This window comes from Epinephelus moara, chromosome 2 (assembly GCF_006386435.1).
Source record: "Epinephelus moara isolate mb chromosome 2, YSFRI_EMoa_1.0, whole genome shotgun sequence".
NCBI lineage: Eukaryota > Metazoa > Chordata > Actinopteri > Perciformes > Serranidae > Epinephelus > Epinephelus moara.
This window is the reverse complement of record NC_065507.1, coordinates 18308301-18328894: the sequence shown is the minus strand read 5'-3', so window position 1 is coordinate 18328894 and position 20594 is coordinate 18308301. Positions and strand designations below refer to the sequence as shown.

General features: G+C 42.3%; 2 protein-coding genes across 3 annotated transcripts in view; both read right to left on the bottom strand.

The window, feature by feature from the left end:
- Window positions 1-1931: 1931 nt before the first annotated feature.
- rflnb (refilin B) lies at window positions 1932-4856 on the bottom strand. Its single transcript, XM_050032540.1, has 4 exons — window positions 4616-4856; window positions 4290-4489; window positions 3775-3869; window positions 1932-3273 (listed from the first exon to the last, which is right to left on the bottom strand). The coding sequence occupies exons 1-4, from the start codon at window positions 4656-4658 to the stop codon at window positions 2955-2957; spliced, it is 657 nt and encodes a 218-aa protein (XP_049888497.1). The 5' UTR covers window positions 4659-4856; the 3' UTR covers window positions 1932-2954.
- Window positions 4857-5071: 215 nt separating this feature from the next.
- The window catches only part of vps53 (VPS53 subunit of GARP complex), a 34897-nt gene continuing 19374 nt past the window's right edge, over window positions 5072-20594 (bottom strand). For both annotated transcript variants that reach the window (XM_050075023.1, XM_050075034.1), the window contains exons 13-22: window positions 18234-18328; window positions 16946-17188; window positions 14296-14443; window positions 13935-14017; window positions 13744-13822; window positions 13231-13379; window positions 13069-13138; window positions 12764-12901; window positions 6973-7077; window positions 5072-6365 (exon numbers count right to left, since the gene is read on the bottom strand). In XM_050075023.1, the coding sequence (XP_049930980.1) occupies window positions 6198-6365; window positions 6973-7077; window positions 12764-12901; window positions 13069-13138; window positions 13231-13379; window positions 13744-13822; window positions 13935-14017; window positions 14296-14443; window positions 16946-17188; window positions 18234-18328 (1278 nt within the window). In that variant the 3' untranslated portion in view covers window positions 5072-6197. The remainder of the gene's footprint in view (window positions 6366-6972; window positions 7078-12763; window positions 12902-13068; window positions 13139-13230; window positions 13380-13743; window positions 13823-13934; window positions 14018-14295; window positions 14444-16945; window positions 17189-18233; window positions 18329-20594) is intronic.

Here is a 20594-nt window from a genome sequence, read left to right as displayed (position 1 = left end):
AACAGACTTGGTGCTAGACAGATGCTATGTACTAGAAAATGTTGTGTTATTTGTTCTTTGTGAAATAAGTAAAAAGCTAAAAGTTACAAACTTGTGACTGCTATCAGAAAGGGGCTTTCTGGTGTTTTCTATGTCATTGTGTCCCTGTAATCATTTACAGTGACCACTAGAACAATCTTCCCAAATAACACTTCTTATAAAGACTGAGGCTGTTGTAATATGACAATTGCAGTAAATTGTACTTTGTACTGATAATGTTGATACTAGGTCAATTGCATGTTATCTTGCTTATCCCAGTTATGTCAGTGTCTCCACTGTGTAGCACCAAGTCAGCACAACATCACTAAAACCCAACTTATGATCTGTAATGTTGAAAATGTGATTTGAAGCACAGACTTCACTTCACTATGGAATGACAGAATGTCTCCTGTAGGAGTTTCCCTCTCTGGCCACAGGAGGGCAGTAAAGCATCCTAAAAGCATTTCTCATCATGCTGAGTCTCATGATCCGACTCAATACCTATTTTTATACAGTCTATGCTCAATACCCCAGGGGAAAACACAGGTTTTTCATGCACTGATCAATTTTAAGATTTTGGGCTATTTTGATTCCATGAAATGTCTTCTTTCAGACTGGTGGAAAGAAAATAAAAATAGACATTTAGCTGTTTAGTTCAGATTTAGGTTCTGGAAATTTACTGGAAAAGTGCATATATAATTAGCCTTGATAATGCTTCATTTCCATATTCAAACATAAAGTTTAAGACAACATATTAAAAACATGAAGTTGGTGATATAGTTTAACTCTGTTCACCTGTAGCGTCTTAAAAATATATGTAATTTTACAATACGCATCTTTAAGGGCAATTTTCTCAAAATGTTTTTTCCTCATACTCTGAGCCAGACATCCCCAGATTTATTCCCATCTATATTCAAAAGGTTTTCACAGAGGGGCTTGTTCATATATTATTTATAGCCTGATTTTTTTTAACATTTTATTCTGAAAAACAGGGTGATAGATGGATGATGGATTTTTTTTTTTACTGTTTACAATATTTTCTGATTTATAGAGTAATAAAAAGAGATATCAAAAACTATATTTGCAAAAACCTCTGACTCTTAATATGTCAACAAAATAAGGCAAGAAATTTTAAACTAGCTTTATCCAGTGTTCAGATTTATGTTGTGGAAATGTATGCAAATTGGTGCATATTTAAATTTCAGAAAACCTTTAAGATAAAAAGAAATTGCCTTAATATAAGTAATCACCTAGGGAAGTTTCATGGTGATATTTTTATGTTAAAAAAGTTTCCCTATTCACCTGGGATGTCTTCCCTTAAAAAGGGACAGTTCACCCAAAATCAATGTATCATACCTTATAAGATCAATAGCACATCCATCTACCCAGATTCTTGTAGTGTAATTCACTGTGGTTGAATATATTAAGTGGAGGTGCTCAAAGCATCAAAAACATTTAAAAAGAAAAAGTTATTTCTCTTCTGAAGAGGAAAGTTAGCAGCAGCTTCTTTTTAGACACGACATTCCTGTGGTGAAAGTTTGTTAGTGTGTTCACTTTGTGGGCCAAAATAATGAATAATTACCTCTGTCTGCTGTCATCTTTAAATCAGACAAGGACTACCTCCTCATTCTTTCACTCACTATCATTTTCTGTAACTGCTTATCCTGTTAGGAGTCGCGGGGGGGGCTGGAGCCTATCCCAGCTGACACTGGGCGAGAGGCAGGGTACACCCTGGACAGGTCACCAGACTATCACAGGGCTGACACATAGAGACAGACAACCATTCACACTCACATTCACACCTACGGACAATTTAGAGTCACCAATTAACCTGCATGTCTTTGGACTGTGGGAGGAAGCTGGAGTACCTCAAGAAAACCCACGCCGCTACCTCCTCATAAAATACAAAATCGTTGAACTGATGAAGTCTTTATTTCAAACTGGCACTGAATAAGTGACTAATATAAAAAAAGCATCAACAGATACATCAATAAGGCACATGGGGCATCACAAAATATCCCTTGCCATGACTGTGGAGAGACCCGTTAAACAGCTGATAAAATCTCAACCTAAAACTAAAAGAATAAATACAATTTCAATCCAAGTCAAGCCAGAGAAAGTGATGGCAGTGGAATGCAGCTTGTTATTGTCACTAGAAAGCCAGTGAGTGATATCAAAAAATCCACTTCTCAGTAAACTCCACACTCATAATCCATCTATACTACCTGCTTAATCAGTTTGTCTACGCGCACACATCACAACGAAAACATACATTCCCTTAATCTACCAACATTTACGTAACACATTGTGACTTGCAACAGTGGCCAGAGAGAAGGCTTGGGAAGAGCTTAGCTTGTGTCTAAGTTGTGCAGAAACACACAATACCCTGTGAAGAAACAAACAGTGTGGATAAGTTAGTGAGTTCTTAGCATGCACGCAAACTCCAGCACCACATTTAAATTTTCCCTTTCCTTCCCTCACTCTGTTATTTGACCAACTTGATGTGACATGAGGAGAGTCTGCTGAGGGCAGAGACGTATTCTCCTCATCCCAGTCCACGAGTCAATCCTACAGCCTGTAAAAACAAAATCAGATACAAGCATGCCTCGGAAACCAACAAGCTACAAGGTTGAAGCATTTAATGAAACGTCCATTCCCACTGATGGATCATCCACTGGCAGGAATATAAACATGGAGACATGTACTGGATGGATATCTAACCCACTCTGTCCATGTCTTGTCATCTCTGATATCTGCAACATCACAGCACAGGTGCTTCCTGTCCACAGCGTAGGAGGGATACTTAAAAAGATAACAGGCTACACAACTGTTAAAAGACAACACAGCAGGTCAGCGGCAGCCAGCCTTGGGGGAGCTACAGTATAGGCGTCATGGGAATAACCACCCTTGTGTGTCCCCAGCACCTGTCCCCGCCCTCACTGAGGTAGCTCCCTGCGGCCGACCATCTCCAGCTCCACGCTGGAGAGGAAACGTTTGGATAGTCGGTGGCAGTCGTAGCTCAGCTCTGTGGTGCAGAGGGTGCTGGTTTTCTTGGGGTAGACAATGGTGGTGCTCTGGAAGTGCTGCGGCCGATGGCGAGGCTGGAACTCCAGCTGTGTCTTGTAGTGGCGCCAGGTGCTGTGGGGCACGGCCATGATGGTCTGCATGCAGTGTTCAAGGCCCTGGCCCGTGGGCTGTAGGGCCACGCCCTGGATGAAGTGGCGGTCCGAGTCGTAGTGCACAGATGAGGTGTATCTGTGGAGGAGAGACAGTGTAAGGGTTTTATTTGGTGCAAAACTAGTTTGCATTAGAGCAGCAGTGGAAATTCCAATTCCAGCTTCGGAAATGTGGATATTTTCTAGGTAAGCTGATTATCTTTGGGTTGTGGACAAAACAAGACACTTGAGTTCGGCATCTGTGGCTTTGGGAAATACTGATCAAGATTTTTCACCATTTTCTGACATTTTATAGACCAAACAACTGATCTATCAATCAGGAAAATAATCGACACATTAACAGACAATGAAAATATTCGTTAACTGAAGCCCCAGTCTGCCTATAACCTGCATCAATGCAAGGTCTGTCCAAGTCCACTGTTGTCTTATTTGCTCATGCACACACTCTGCAGTTGTTTGCCTTCTAGGTACATATCAAAATAAAAATACCACAGCCTGCATGCCCCCATGGTGTGCCACTTTAGTGCACATCCAGCAGGTCTAACACTGCACAGAACAAGTCACATTAAAGCCAACCCACCTTATTTCCTTCGCTGGCAATGGATCAAGCGCTATGCCTTCCCCAAAGGACAACGGGTGCAGCTGCTGGAAAGATCCGGTGGGCAAAACTGGAACCTGCAGTGCAAAAAAACCAACCTCACAGTCAACACAAAGTTCTCATAGGTCCAGTTCAGTGCTGAAGTGACCCACTTTCCCCAGTTGGCCTGAACATGCAGCAAGTTCTCACAGGGATGCTTCAACAAAATGGTTTATTTAACTAAAAATGGGCTCACAGAGAGTCAGGGATCAATGGGCATGGTGTGGCAATGTCAGAGCTAACTTCCTGTGTGCAGTGGCAACATATATATTGCAATGCAAACCTGCAGTTTGTAGGATTAAACTACACAATGCATTTGTGGAAACTAGCTGGCATATATAATATACTGGCGTTTAAAATAAATGTTCATTTTCAATTTGTGGTGGTTTGCAAAGCTCCAAACAAAGTTCATATGTTGATTAAATGACAGCATATGGTCAGGTAGCAGTGTGACCTACCAGGGAGCCCCGTCCCTCGTCCTCAGACACCGGGCTCACGCCCCCGGCTTTATCCGCACACACAGGCAGCAGCCAGGCGCTGGGGCTCGGGCTCGGGGGTAACCCGGAGTCCGGGCTGTCAAGTCCTCTCTCCGCCCTGCAGCTCATATCCAGCGGGTCTCCTTCACATACATTTGGCAAGTTCAACCTGCCAACCATTTCTAGAGAAAAGTTGCAAAAGTCCAGCGAGTGAAACGCAGGTTACGAAACAGAAACACGTCCAGATAACAGTTCCTGATTTTTTTACGTCCTCTGGTTTGTTGCAAAGTCCCAGTGTTTCTGCTCACCTCTCCCCGGACAGGATGCACAACTGCCCGCTGGAAATATCATCAACCGGGCGGTGGTTCAGTCCAAACTGGAAGACCCCCAAAACCAAAAAAACTTTAAAACTGTCCTTTACTTTGACATTCAGAAACATCAAAGCATTACCCAGCTCTGTTGTGAGTGTGTAAAGAGCACAGGGAGGATGTGTGAGGGGGTCCTGCTGCCCGCGGCTCGTCTTCAAACTTCTCCCTCACAGTCGCCTTCAGATCCACAAACACACCAAAGGAAACGCCTTTTGAAGCTCTGTGCAGGCTCCTGATTGGATGGAGCATAAGTGGCAACCAGAGACTGGTCATGGGAACTTTTCCAGCCCCTCATTCAAAGCTGGTTCCTGGTAAACTCAGGTTGATGTTTTTTTCCTGGTATTGTGCATAAAGTGTAAAAAGAAGCACGAAACAGCCATTAGATGAAGCACAAGGGAAAAGTGGTGGCAATGTTTTTAATAGTGTTCAACAGCTGCATGTGTAGCACACAATTCAGACAATACAAACAAGCAACATTTTGTACCTGAAGGCAGGAATGTGTACACTTACGCAGCTACAGTTACTTGATTTACTACAACAGAGAGGCACTGCCATCAAACCAGTGACTTCAAATGACCGATTTTCCTCCAGAGACTGTGATGTACACACATGCAGCTTCAGAGTAGTAGAGCAAAGTATTGAGACCATAGACTGTCTATAAAGAGGCCCGTTCTGTTCTGTTGTGGATATGGAGGGATGGATGCACTAAAACAAACCCTTGTTTCATGTCAATGCAAATATGACAGAGGATAAAATTACCAGGGAAAATTGTTGGACAGTTAAACAAATAAGACTGACCGCACACATGTGTACTGACTGGTATGTCGACGTATACAGTATACACCCCAGGCAATGACCCAAGTTAAAAGACTTCACTTAGCTGGTTCTAATTTCCAAGTCGACCTAGAGGGATTTTAAATGCCAAGACAAAGACGGCCTCATGTCTGACAGGACATGCAGGAAATCCAAAGATTCTCTTTGTCCCAGACTTTAAATCGGGAGGACAGTAATAAATTTTAGGCCGCCATTCACACAAACAGTCCTCACTCTTATGACGCATGTCCACTTTAAACAGATTTCAACCCACACTTGAAATTAAAACAGGTTAATTAAGATCAGGCTGCGTGTAGTCATTGTTGATTAGACATGTCCCAGAGAGGCAGCCAGAGGCCAGAGGAGAATTTAGTTAACAGCGCTACAGTTGTTTGAGTGCATATACACTGTGCAATACTAATGTTACAAAGCGTAGACGTTGGTGTCATAAAAAAAGGAAGGTGGGAAATTACAGAGGTAAATGAAACATGTAACAACAGCAAGTAGCATTTGAGGAAGTTTCTTCATTATCCAGCGTCATCTTGTGTTCACATCACTGTCAGTCAGAAAATTCAGTCTACGTTTTGCTCTCTCTTATCCATGATAACTGAACGGAGCAAAATGAAGTCTTTGAGAATTGCTGCGAGAGATGTGACGCCCGCCCCGGCCAGCAGCTTTGTTAATTTTCAAGATTTTAGTGTGTGTTTGTTCAGAGTCTCTTCTTGATGAGCTTCTCTAGTTTGCGGATGCGGGAGGACTCCTGCTCGGGGGTGGGGGTGCTGAAGAGAGAGGGGCCGCCGTCGGCCCCGGAGGGTGGAGTGGGTAGCCTCTGTCTGAAAAGCTCCAGCATGCTGCTCTGTTCGCTGCGCTTCAGGCCCTGCACAAACACAAGTACACATAAACACAGGAGGAAATTCAAAGTGTTAGAAAAACTGAAGAAGAAAATGCAAAACTAGGAGAGTGTTTGTTCACAGCAGCAGGTTAGACAACATATGCAAAACAGAAAAAGATGAGATTACACCAGCAAAGTATGATGTGAAAGCAACAGTTTCACATTTGGGGAAAAATGCTTATTTGCTTTCTCTGCCGAAAGTTAAACAAGGAGATAAATAGCAGCCTCAAACCTGTATGTTCATGTTGAAGCTGGGGCCAGCAATCAATCAGCTTTAAAGGTAACAAAATCCACCTACCAGCACCTCTATAGCTCACTAATAACACAAAATATCCTGTTTGTTAAATCTACGCAGAAACCAAAGGGAAAACTACAACCTGTGATTTGACGAGGGGTTATGTGCAGATGTTAATTAGGGAGCCTTAAAGGTGCTGGTGGGCAGATTTTGTTACCTTCACACAGATGCAGGTTAGCTGTTTCCCCCTAATAAGCTAAGCTAACTAGCTCCATATTTAAGATACACACAGGAGAGTCTTCTTCTTCCCCAAAACGCCAAACTATTCCTTTAAATTACACATAAAATCCAACTGACCTTCATGTCCAGAATCTTCTGGAAGGTTTCAGGATTTCCATCAGCCAGGAGCTTGATGTAGTTGTCAACAAACACCACTGGTGGTTCATGTGGGGCCATCACCACCTGCGGGAAAGTAGAGTGTAATGTTAGTTTCAACCCCTCCCTCTTTTCCTGTGAACCATCATGGGACGACCCAAGAGATCTTTAAATGATCCCACATGGGGCAGCTATGGCCCAAATGAGGAATAAGCGGGCTACAACTGACAAAACTGAGTGGTTCTTCTAACTGTGTACAAAGTCAAGACAATGTTTCTATATTTAGAAAGCCCACTCCTCACTCTTTTTTCCTTTTACATGCCAATTACTCCACGCATCGGTGGGCAAGAATTGGTTTCACTGGTAATTATTTCAGGGGTATAATGAGTCTGGGCGAATATCAGCATTAGTCAAGAGCAAGCAGAAAAGGTTTAATGGGGCACATGTCTCTCTGGATTGGATTCTACTGGTTGTTTTTTTTCCAACAATAGAGACTGGGTGGAAAACGTGGATCGGGTAGCAATTCCTGCAGCCGCTACAAAGCAGGCAGACCAACACATGGCTGACAGACCCCCACCTCCCATCTCATGCATACGCATGCACGCAGGGATCATCTCACACAATTTTTCTCCTTTGCTTCTCCTCAATAAAAAAAAAAAAAAAAGACCCAATCTATCCTTTCACTGTGTTCTCTTTTTACTCAAAGTAAAATATATGAGAAGGTGAGCTGCACAGGGAGAGAGTTCAGGAATCAAGAGGCAGGAGAGAAGGAGAGAGAAGAGCAGGCATGAAAGGCTCAGGATCGTGTGGAATTCTTTGCTTTCTTACTAGCCTGGCTGACTGAGTGATTTACTTAGCAACTGTCCTGGAGCCAGGCCAAGGGAAAGGCCTGTAGGGACCTTGTAAAAAAGGGAAAGAAAGGGGGAGAGGGAGTTTAAGAATGAAAATGGGCATAAAAAGGGAGAGCGAGAGCAACAGAGTAAGAAAGGGGGGGTGGTGAGGGGGCATTCAGGCTGAACAAGGGTGGAGAAGAAGGGGTGGTGGTGGTGGTGGTGGTGGTTCCTTTTAAATACTCCCAAAGAAGAGAGAACTTGAGAGGTGGGAGAGGGAGCTGGAGCTATGGTGGGCTGGGCTGGAGGAGCGTGGAAAACAGCCACGTCTCACAGGCATCAAACCGGCCAGGAGAGGCCGTCTCAGACAGACAGAAAGAATCCTACGTACTTTGAACACAACTGAGCACTGGGAAGTTGAAAAAATTTACAGTAAGGTGCAAGCCATTATTGCATCAGTCTGAAGTTGCACTAATAAATATTTTTACTGTATATCACCAACAGATCAAATGAGTAATGGAAGAGAGGTCGGTAACAATGAACCCACAGAGCATGATCACAGCTCTCCTCTGCTTTACAGCCATTTTTTTCTATCTTAAACTCCTTATTTCGGTTTTAGGACACAGAACTTTATTGTTTTGTGTCAGTCTTACTGCTCTCTTCAGCAGAAGGCAGCCTTCATAAACCATAGTGCGCTACCTGCCCAGCACCTAACAGCAGAGAGACAAAGATATCAGCTAGCTGGTGAAACTTGTTCGCAGCTAAAGAGCCAAATATTTCCCTCAGGATTCAACACCTCAAACTCCAAATAAATGTTTATGGTTGTTAAATGTGTAAGTAGGCAACTGTTAAACACATAACAACTTTATAAGATAATTCCATGTCAATGTTGAGTTTACAATTTGTTTCACTGCTCCCGAGCGGCCAAAATAAGGTGAATTAAGGACATAGTTACTTTAAATCTATCTGGAACATCAACTGGAGAGTTTTGATTAGCGTAAACTCTGGAGCTATAACACGAGATAATAATAAAATTGTTTTGCTCAATTGTCAACTGACGAAAAACAACCAACAGAGGAAGTATATATTAGATATATGATAAGAACTTTAAGTGTGAGGAACACAAGCTTTTCTCACAAGGGAGTGGACAAGAAAATGTACAAGGAATCCTGCAGTGGGTTTTCTGCTTGTATCTCAAAGTGAACTTTGAAAACTGAAAGTACTTCTCAAATTGTCCCAGTGAATTGCAGTTTCTTGTTGGGGGTAAGCCAGATTTAATTTCAACTCACAGCATCGCAGACGGTAATTTAAAACTATTGTTGAGGCCAGACAGAGGAATTCTTTTATTGACCCTCCTTCGATGGATTTGTCTTTCAGAGGCTTCAGTCTCAGCCCAAGGTGGAAGCAATTACCTGAGAGGAACCTTGATGTTGCACAAAGTTGATGGCTAAAACGCTGGCTTTAGTACAAAAGCTTCTTTTTACTCGTGTGGGCTTTCTTCTTTCAAGGCCGAAAATGTTAACAGAACAAATCTTTGTGTGGCTCTTTGAAAATTGTTTGTTACTAACAACTTATCCCTTGAGGCATTCCTGCTACCAGGGACAAAATACAATGCTTAATTGGATCTTATTTATTAGGACCCTATCATTTGCTTATCATTGTAATCATTACTAAGAATTGAATTGTCTTCTATGGGGTGTTTGCTCATGGTTTTTCTTTTAATAGATCTTGTAGTATCAGATTTCTAGCCTCTACAATGATTATTTTGTCTTGTGCTGTCACAGTTATCAATGTGAATCACTCGGAGGCCTTCATGCAGTGTCAGCTCCGTCTGTGAGAGCTCTTCAGGAGCCATATAGATCACATTCCCGCTGAAGGGGCCCGCTGGCAGTTGAAAAAGCAGACAGTGAATGCTGATGTGAATGCATTCTATAATTCTATAATGTGAAAGCCCCTTTAATGTATGGCAGATGAGTGGAAATTCACGTACTGTATATAGATTCAGGGCATTTATCCAGGGAACAAAGACGAGCTTTAAAGGGGCCATATGGAACAGCGTGCATCGCAGTGAAAAAACAGTCCAGAGAGGCTGTCAAATCTGAAATACTGAGAGGGGTTTGCTGGACATCAATGTCTGAGACAAAACAAAGTTAGTGTGCCTGGAGGCCCGAGTCTAAGACACAGTGTAGGAGCGGTTATAGTATTATACCATAACATTATAGCAAAGCAGAGCATGATAGGGCTGTCACTTTTTCCAAAAATCAAAATTGAACGAATTTAAAACGACATGCAATTTGATCGAATGTATCTGAACGCTGCAGCCCGAAGTGATGCCTTGACTGTCTCTTGCCACATCCATCCGTCTGTGGTAAAAATGAGTGCCTTATACTTAAGTAAGTATGTTTTCCCGTGTGGGGTTGTACAGATGCACTATGTGTTTTGAGATTGCGGTGGGACTTGGAATTCTATATCATGGCTCAAGTTCCATCATGAGATCTTGAAACCCCTCTCCCCACATAGCTTTGCAAATGAATCCTGCTATTTTGGCAGTGATAACATTTTTAAGAGGTCCTGGCGTGTGTGTGCTGAATAGTAGGCAGTCAGACGAGATTGTACACTTGCCTTCTCTTCACTTGTCTGTGGCCTCTGCTGCCTCATTCAAGTCGCAAGCTGACTCTACAGGTGAGTCCACAGCAGGGGTGTGCCATATCATCTCGTTCACGATAATGATACTCGTGATATTTAGACTTGTTGACATTAACGTCATACTGTTACCCATGGCAACAACAAGCATGGCTGAAATTATTACCGACTCCGCAGTGGATCCAAAAAGAGGAGCAGCTTCAGTAATGTGTAATAAACTGTGGTGTCCTGAGTATTTTTTGAACAGCCCCAGACTTCTCAGACTCTTTTACCGAATTACCGCTCAGAAGGAACTCATTCAGTGGCTCCTCCGGCAGCAGCACCTCTCCTTTCTCACCATGTGCACATGGGAATTGGTATCATTTTGTCATAAAACTTTGGTTATGTAAACCCACATGACGCTCACGGCTCAACAAAAAACTACATATATGTGAACGTGCGATAGTTGTGGTATCATAACAGCCTGTCACAGGTTACAGTGTGATGATTAGAGGAGAAATGAGCATAAAGGTCCAGGTGGAAAAAAACACCTGACTCAGTCAATAAGGATTTTGCTAAAAGAAGGAAATCAGCTGTTGATTTATATATGTATAGATCCCAGGGTACATTTCATGCATTTGGGAGTTGTTTAAATGTGTAATTTGTGGTAAATTTTATTTTGTTGTATATTGTAATTTGTCATATCAAGAATATCATTATCGCAAAAATACCTTGACATATCGTGATATTATTTTAGGCCCATATCGCCCACCCCTAGTCCACAGATTTGTGGTCATTGTAAGACGGCTGCTTTGTGAAAAAGCCGACAAACAGCCTTGTCTTTAGTTTCTGTTTAACCTATGGTGTACAACCCATAATACTTACACACACTGCTTCTTAAATACTTTGTTTTCCGGTGTCCTCCATTTTCAGTCTGCTGCTTATACAGATTGTCAATCAAGACTTTGTTGCGCTCACAGACTGTAAATTTTGAATTCGAACAGGTCATTACAGATGGAATTAACTATGTTGAACGAACAATCGAATATCAAATAAAAAGTGACAGCCCTTGAGCACGATTAGAGCAGGTAAACATCAACACAGCCCAGCCACCATAACTTCAGGAAGGAAACAAAGCCTTCTGTGGTTCCAAAGGAAATCAAGGGACAGGCGTTTACTCTGTGTATGTGTGTGTGTGTGTGTGTGTGTGTGTGTGTGTGTGTGTGTGTGTGTGTGTGTGTGTGTGTGTGTGTGTGTGTGTTTCTGGACACTCCAGAGACAGTCAGTTAGGGTGGGGTTAATCTAATGGCAGCCACATACCAGTGTCCTCTTAGGTCCCATAAGGTAATTCTGAGGAAAAGCTTAACAACATGGGATATTCACCATGTTAAACTGCATGGTTACATGAATCTACTTATTTACTCGCTTACACCTTTCCACTGGCTGAAGGTCAACCACATACTGTGTTAAAGAATACGTTTGTGTGTGTGTGTGTCTTGTGTTGGCCCGTCTCACCCTTGTTAAACCAGCAGTGCATGAGCTCCATTCCTATTCCCTCCCCACCTCGTGTGAGGTGGGTTATTTTATGGAAACATGCTCATAAAGTGCTATTGTGAGTGGGGTTAAAGACACAATTAAAGGGTTATTCTGCCCAAAATAAACTCTAAGTAGATAATCTGCGTGAGTGACTCAAAACAAACACTTTAATACTGGCTCGCCAGTCAAACCGCAAACACTCAATGGAGAAATGTTTTCTTCTGTAACTTCTTACGATGGAACCTCAATCAGTGGAAAAAGCAGTTAGCTGCAGGTTGTGCCAGACTATTCTTGGTCAAGCATTAGCGTCAACACCAAAAGCTTGTGTTTAACTGGATATGTCAGAGTTCCAGCATTAAATCCGTACAACGGCAAACAAGAGATAAAGAAAAGTCATTCAGACCGCTCTCACACAAAAGGCTCTATCTAAAGTTCCGAGCCTTTAAAGGTCAGAGAGTGAAGCTGTGGTTGTAAAAATGGCCAGCTTGAATTTAGCCACCCAAGTTAAATGTCATAAAATCTCAAGTGTCCCATAAAGATCAAGCGCCACTGATAATGTGTTTAAGTTGAACTATTTGTATTTGAATAAGAACTTAAGTTCACATTAAAATCTATCAGTTAAAGACGTAAACTCCTTCTCAGTTTATACCTGAAAAGTAAACTGTTTAAATTCATCTCTACTGGCCTTCACAGCAAGATTGAGCATTTTTCCAACATTTATCTCAGGACGGTTCTGTCCTTTACACACACTTGTACCCAGAAGCTGCACAGCCAAACCCCCTCACCTTAAGAATCATCTCTGCACGGGTCATGCCTTTCACCACTATCTTGGTGTAGCTGGCAGGTGCCTTGCGGAGCACCTGGGAGCCTATGGAGGGCAGATCCAACAAGACTGTCTTCAAGGAGTGAGTGTCGAGGAGGAGCTGGTGGGGCAGGATAGGATAAGATTAAACATATATACCAGTGCACATAATGAATTCTCTGATGTAATAATCATGTAACAGTGTACATACATGTACAGTTTAAAATGTGCTTAAGGAAATGACTCACAATGCAGCTTTAAAAACAGATTAGCTTAAATGAAACTTACTTGTTCAGCTCCCACCATGCTGATAGGCTTACATCTGAACAGGTGGTTGATAAATTTGGGAATGAAAGAACTAAGAGAAGAAAGAAGTGACAAATCAACTTTGGGAACCTTTGACAATGGCTCATGGATGCTTACAAATGTGTGTGTGTGAATGTGTCGTACTTTGTGAACTTGATGCAGAATTGTGTAAAGTATTTTCGCGTGGAGGCCAGATTGTCTCTGATGATTGGCACATTCTGCTTTATGTGCATGATGATTGATGTCACATAAGGACTCTGGTCACCCACATGCTCCACACTCTGCCACGGCATCTGAGAGAGAAAGAGACGCAGAGAAAGAGAGTGGAAGTGAAGATTGTAATTCTTTTGATTTTGTCTGTTGTCACTGTAGCACTGCACAATTAGAAATTCACATATTCAAGCCTTTCTGTCTTTTTAATTGTTGTCCTTGAGCTTCTGTAAAGCTGGCTAATTCTCATAAAATTGCTCAGTGTTGTAACAGTAATTAACCTTGATCTGTATCTCAAACTATGCCTTGCTGTGTCCTTGACTTTGGGGGAACTGAGCCTGCAAAGTCCTTGAAATGTCCTTGAATTTCATGTCTAAAAGGTGTGGAAACCCTGTATATGAGCTGAATGTGTGACTGTGTGTCTGTGTCAGTGTGTTTGTGTCCAACCTTGCTCATAGCAGTGAGAGCAGGGTCACAGGCCGCATCCAGATCTTGGACAAGTAGCTGGATACTGTTCGAGATCACACTGAAAAAACATGAAAGTACATAACTGACACCACTAAAATGGACTCTTCACATGAAAGAAGGTAGGCTATTGTTTGTAAGAAAAGCACTGCTGGTTTGTAGTTGCCACTTACGTGCTGAATGTATCCATCTCCCCATTCAAGTTTATTCTCTCTACTAGGATTTTATCCACCTTTTCCTTCAGTTTCTCTTCCAACTGGAACAGTTAAAAACAAAAACACAAATATTAACACATAAAAGCTGCATTATTTTGAATGTATCCTTTTAAGATGAGTTAATCTCTTTTTTAAAAGCTGACTTAAAATTGCGTAATCCTAACTGCCACTGTGAGTTCCTCAAAACACTGATGAAACACAGGTCAAAAATGCTCTAACTCCCACATGATAATCATCTCCTATCTCCCTATCATATACTGTCACTGCAGCTCTAACTCAAAGATACTTCAGGTCTGTGTGCTTATTTGTATGTGCGTGCCTGTTGTGTGGTAGCCAAGCAGTACTCTGCGGTGCTAAGGATGCTACAGATCAGGCAGAGCTCGTCCATGGTGAACTTTGCAGTTTCTGAGCCTTCTTTCTCCTTCAGCAGACTGGTGATGGTGAGACCTCCGCTGTTACTGGTGGATCTGGACAGAGAGATAGATGTAACAAGAGTAAGGGGAACAGGCAGGGAAACAGAGTTAGAGACATAGGAGTTTCTTGACATATATTTGACATGTAAATTAAGATATATAAAAGAGTCTGACTTACGCCGAGCTCAGACTGCAGGAGGTTTGGACTGATTTATCCCTGATCTACCCCTCCAGACAATCAGAGGAGGAATCTGATCTGGAACCTTGGTCAGTACTAATGGTCTGCTCATATTATCTCACCTCCAGCTGCTGAAGAACAGACAACCTATGCTGACTACATCTTCGAAAAAATTTCTCTTCCAGACTCGTTCAGCTGTCTGCATTTGCTTTTCCTCACCGCAAAAAACTGTTAACATTACAGCAAGTTGTCACACCACGTCAGTCCCCATTTTGTGTACATCTGTTTCCCCATGAGATCACGTGAGGTGGTGCATTCATGCTCCCTATGGTAGGGTAATTATAAGAATATATTGTAGTGTCTGATAGGCCATTGTTTTCAAATCTTGTATTGTGTGCATGTTTGAGATTAGAGAGGACGTCTCTGAGGTCTCTCCTTATGTGCATGATTCAACCCAATTTCAAAACCCGTTAGGATTTTAAAACTCCTGTAGTTTAAGCCCGGCTTTATTGACAGAAAATCTGCTCTTTGTGTTCTCAACTGATCACTACTGAATAAAAAATGAGTCTACTAATAACTAAGCTAGTGATTGCTGGTTTCCGTATTTAAATGTTTGTGATACTGTATGCTGTAAAGTTATAGGGTGACTTAGAGGGATCAGGGGTCAAGACGAACCTCAAGAAGCTAGGTCTTGTTTTTCCTACGATAGGCTGATGTGGACTCCCTTTGCCACTGAGCTTAAGAAAATCTCTTTGTGGAACCACAGGTAAAGTAAAGGCCAGTAAGTGACCCAGACAGAACAGGCCTAACTACGAACAGACACAAGTGTCGGGACGCTGCGCCAACGAAGCTTCAACTGCAACCCAGTCATTAATAAATGTCATAACAGAGACGTGGGTAAAACCACAACATAGTTCAAGCTCCTTTCGAGGGCCCCTTTCCAAACCTAGCAAAACCAATTGACAGCGCACCACACTGGATGACCGTGTCTGCATGTGTCTGTCAGTGTACGCGCTTCCAAAGCCTCTGAGTGCATCTTTGTATCGTGTTTGTATGTGCTCTCTGACTAATGTATATCATACATTAGTCAGAGAGCACAAGTGTGTAATTAGCATGCATGCATATCTGGGACAGAAACACAGCGTGTCTGAGTGTGTGTGTGTGTGTGTGTGTATGTATGTATGCACCACAGCCAGGGATGAGTTCTAACGTGGCCAATGAGCCAGAGATGTTTTTGCTGGTAGCATATTAGGCTTTGCCACAACATAACCAACTCCAGATCCCTCATGGCATGCCATCCCAATCCATCAAACACAACGAGCACTGAAGACATGAGGTTTCAAACTAAACTCCTAAACAGCCCCATTGCCATACCAAAAGAATGAACAAATATGGGCGTGACGTGCTTGTTTGTGAAAAGTTAATACCAAATAACTCTCTGTTTGTGTTGCTGCCCAGAAAATTTAATGATTCTCCTGGATGGAAACGGTTTAAATACTAGAGATACTTGTGAGCGAACACGAGTGAATGTTTTTGTCAGCAGGATGGTGTATGTGGGACTGACTCAAAATAAACTACAGGGCCTGTGTTTGCTGTAATAAAAAGAACATGCCACCCAGTGCAACAGTGTGGCTGAATGATGTGTTTTTAATAGTGTTTGGAAAGCAATGGAGGTCTACGGCGCAGTGGAAAACAGACAATGCTTGTTAGTACGATCAGTTCGTTCCTGGCTTTGGCTTACATGCTAATTGTTGAAAATAAGAACAATTTGAACATTGCCAAACTTAGAATATTAATATAAAATGACTGTATTTTGAGAGAGAAGCTGAGGGCTGTTCCTGTCACTTTAAATCAGCCAAGCTGTATGTGTGAATGCAAATGTCCGAATCAGCTGCATCGGACATTAAACAGACTTCACCCTGCCAGCTCCCCAGTACAAAGTCTGTGTCATATACGATTGAGCCCATGTGTGAATAGATCAGGTAATAGTCCAGAGAATTCACAGCGAGCAAGTGGGCGTCTTGATGACATTTCTAACATGAGGCTTGTGCAAACTGGAAGAAAATAAACATCTGAGGGTAAAGAAGAAGTGCCATTTACACAGAGCAGCAACAAAAATGTCTAACTGGAGAGAAATTCAGGAACTTCTGCTGGTATGGGCTGAAGCTGAAATCGGCAGAAGCCTTGGGTGTTCATGAAAAAATTACGATGGGGCTATGTCACCGTGGTATAATCTTTGTCATGTCCTGCCTCCTGCACACTCTTCCCAGAAGCCACCCCTTGCCTAAACCAAATATTTCCAGTAGGTGGGAACGCCTCTGACACAGACAATCTCCTGTTTTGTGCTACATATGTGACCAAACTGGAACCAGTCTTACTTGGGCAGGTTGCCAGAGAGGATCTTCCAAGCGTACTCTCTCAGGAATTTCTGGAAGATGGTTGTGAGGGCGATCATCGGTTCTCCGGTGCTCAGTTGGGAACACTGCACCATGCACTTCTTGTAATAGACAAAGAGGTCAGCACAGCTGGGTAGCACTGCTCCGCCCTCCTCGGTGCCTGCCTTGGGTGGGCCTTGAGCTCGAAAGTCAGCCACAAACCGGTCAATCAGTTCACCCAGGTTCCTGCAGATACCCGAAAATGTATAGCCAAACCCACACAGGTTCACACACACATACACACACGGGTGGCTGGATTAGGGACACATGAAAGGAATTAAATGAACTAAATAAAAACATTTAAACATTAAAAACATGATTGGCTCCTAAATCCATTAAACAAATAAAAGGATAATATGACAGGCAGACAGAAAGCCACATGGATATATAGGGGAAAATATTCCGAGCATATCAAAACCCTCAGCACTACAGTCAACAGGTCCACAGTCAGTTGGTGTGGCCCAATCTTACTGAATCTTGGAACTAAAGCCAAAGACAAAACAAGCAGGCCACTGTTCTCTCCCGCTATGTCCCACTGAGGACAGGCTGATCTGGCTGTTGCCTGTTTAAGGGCTTTGGATTGAGCTGAAATGAGGTTGTAGCTGCAGAATAGGTCAATCCTGTTCCCTTGGACAGACAAACAGCATTTAACGGTCCAGAGAGCCAAGAGCCAGGAGCTGCATGCAAGCACAGCAGTCCCAGAACTGTGTTCAGTTTCAGGAGCGATCACCATGACGGGGGGAGGGGAGGGATGGAGAAGTGAAGGATGGTGGTAGAAGAGGGAGGAAAACAGAAAGACTGTAAGAATAAAAGAAATAAAAGACAAGAGATTGGGATGAAGAGAGGAATAAAACAAAAACCACACAGATAGAAGGAGAGCAGAGAAGGGGTACCACAAAGAAAAAAAAAATAAAGAGGTGGGAATGAAAATAGGCAGATCTGCTGTGGCAGCACTTATTCAACCTCCTTCTCTGTTTCTCCCAGCGTCTGTGGTTGTGTAGCTAATGGGAAACATTTCTGCCACAGTGGAGACAGAGGCATGTACAGGAACAAGAGATGGAAAGACAGAAGAGGCAGGGAAGTAGAATGGGAGGTGGGGGATCTGATTGATGAGTGGGCAATGGAAAAAGGACGCATGTGCCAGCTTTAAACACAACCTGCTCCCGATCTCGCGTCTGTATACCCCGACCCAATTTGGTCTTGTCTGCTTGTGCGAGTGTGTGTTGCTCACTTGTCTTGGGATTCTATGTAGACGTATAGATGAGGCTCAAAGCACTTGGAGACAATGCCGTGGAAAGGGTTGTCCGGAGCTTTTGGCTTCCTGGGCTGAAAGAATGGAGGGAAAATGAGGAATTAGTGAAATAACAGGTTTTGGTTGCAGCTCCTCTGAGAGCCAATCAGTGAGTGCCTCCAGCTCAGCAAGCAAAGGTTAACGTCAAAACACTGAACACAGTTTTCAAAGGTGGTCTTACATGTTTGAGATAGTGATTTGCTTACCATGCATGAAATACATTCAGCTCCTACTTTATCAGCTCCACCTCACTAAAACTTATGCAGTCCAATACACCAGTCCTGCACTAAAATCTTACTTTCATGAATGTTATTTTTTTGTTGAAACTTTTAAAGAGGTGTTGATTCAACTTTGATCATCTGGAAGCTGCAGTTTGTGGTGCTGTTGAACCATGTTGTTTTACACTGAGAGAGTACAGTGTATACTGCTTATAGTGATCATGTTTACAATAAAGGATGCACATTATATATCGGTCCGATAAATTATTGGCCGATAAAGGGACATTTTACTTATTATGCATTATTAAGATAATTAAAATTATAGCCGATAAATAGCGCTGATGATACAAAGCCAGACTGCTTTCGTCTGAGCAAAACATGTCGCGGTGTAGCCGTCTTTCACAGTTCCAGAGGAAGACAACAGGATAACGCCAAGGGTCTGATCTCTGACCGCTGAACAGGTTAGACACAGCGCTGGAGGACTGTCTCCAGAGTGTTAGCACAAGCTAATTAGCAGCAGCGGCTCACATCCCGCACCAAGCTTTTAAAAAGTTTGACTCTGTTGTTAAACTTATAAATAACCGCTAGCCATGTGATGCTACAGTTAGCGATTATTTCTATCATTACCTCTCTGGCTGTGTGTGAGTGAGACATAGCTACTTGTTTGTCCGAGTTGTGTTTCAATGTGTGAGGTGAATCAAAAGTGCAGCACTATTCTCCTTGGTAGTTGTAGGCTAGTCTATCGTGGGATGGTGAGACGGTGCCTGGGTGTGTTTCATAATTTCCCTCTCTCTTATCGTCAACCATTAGTTAATACAGATTAAAAGTAATTTTACTTTCACATCCTTGTATTTATTAGATTCATCTGTAGTGTAGGGTGATATGGGGGCAGGGGTGTTGAAAGTAGACCTAATGTTGGCAGGTATGGAAGAGATGTCAGGTTCATTTGGTTAGGTCAGGATTATGGAGTAGGCCATTCTTACCCCCAGGTATACATAAACTAGAGGTTACACACTACTCTTTAAAACACAAAAATGCGAAATTATCGGTTATCATATCAGTTATCGGCCATGGCAAGCAGGTAATTGACGATTATCAGTATCAGCTGAAAAAATCCATGTCGGAGCATCCCTAGTTAAAATGATCAACTGTTCATATGGCTCAAAAAGCTTTAGACAGAATTATTCCTGTACAAAAGCTGTCTAATTAATTTGCTCATGGTAATCAAGTAGTCTGCTTACATTGATCATTTTTGGTCTTTTCATACATAATAACATATGAATTTTTTTTAAACTATGGTAATTCTCTTTCTATTACCCATCTGCTTTTGGCTGGCTACCTGAGACTGGTGATGTGTTAACACTGAAATGATGAAGGAAAAAGAAAGTCATTTTCTCTCACTGACAAAATTTGTCTCCTCAAAGCTTATACCTGACAGTCATTATTGCCAGTGATGAGATAGAAAATGAATGTGCACAGGGGGAAGCAACCTGTGAGCCATTCTCGTCAAGTGGATTGAAAAATGCCCGGTCACATAATGCCCAGGAAATGAAGCAGCTGTACTGTGTATTCCAACAGTCAAGAAAATGAAGTAAATAGCAGAGCTGTCCATTGCATTACTTTATATTCATGTAATAAATATACAAATGGCAACACTCAAAGATTTTCACTCATATTCCACAAGACAATCTAAGGACTTTTGTCTTCTGTACTGTCGAACTTCCCTTAATCAAAATTCACTGAAATACACAGGACCATCTCACTGGAACAACCTACTACCATCACGACAACCAACATCTACATTATTGTTATTATAGATTCCTTTGTAATACATCTTAGCTTGTATATATATAGCTACTAAAAAAGCCTAAAATGGCGTGCGCCAAAAAATATTCAACAGTTTCTACAATCAGGCTTCCACCTCATCCTCTGTTTCGCCAATTTCCTGTCTCCAGAATGTCTGTGAGCATGGGTCAAAGTTTGTCCCATAAAGTCTGTCTTCGTAGATCATAACTTTTCCATGGGAAGTGATGTACACTTGTTTCAGGCCTCGTTTTGTGCGTATGCAATGTTTTTAAATGAG

Coding starts and splice junctions, on each gene's coding strand:
- rflnb (XM_050032540.1), bottom strand. CDS start 4,658: ATGATATTTCCAGCGGGCAGTTGTGCATCCTGTCCGGGGAGAG. Junction 3,870..4,289: donor ACGAGGGACGGGGCTCCCTG/GTAGGTCACACT, acceptor TTTGCACTGCAG/GTTCCAGTTTTGCCCACCGG. Junction 3,274..3,774: donor TTGCCAGCGAAGGAAATAAG/GTGGGTTGGCTT, acceptor TCTCCTCCACAG/ATACACCTCATCTGTGCACT.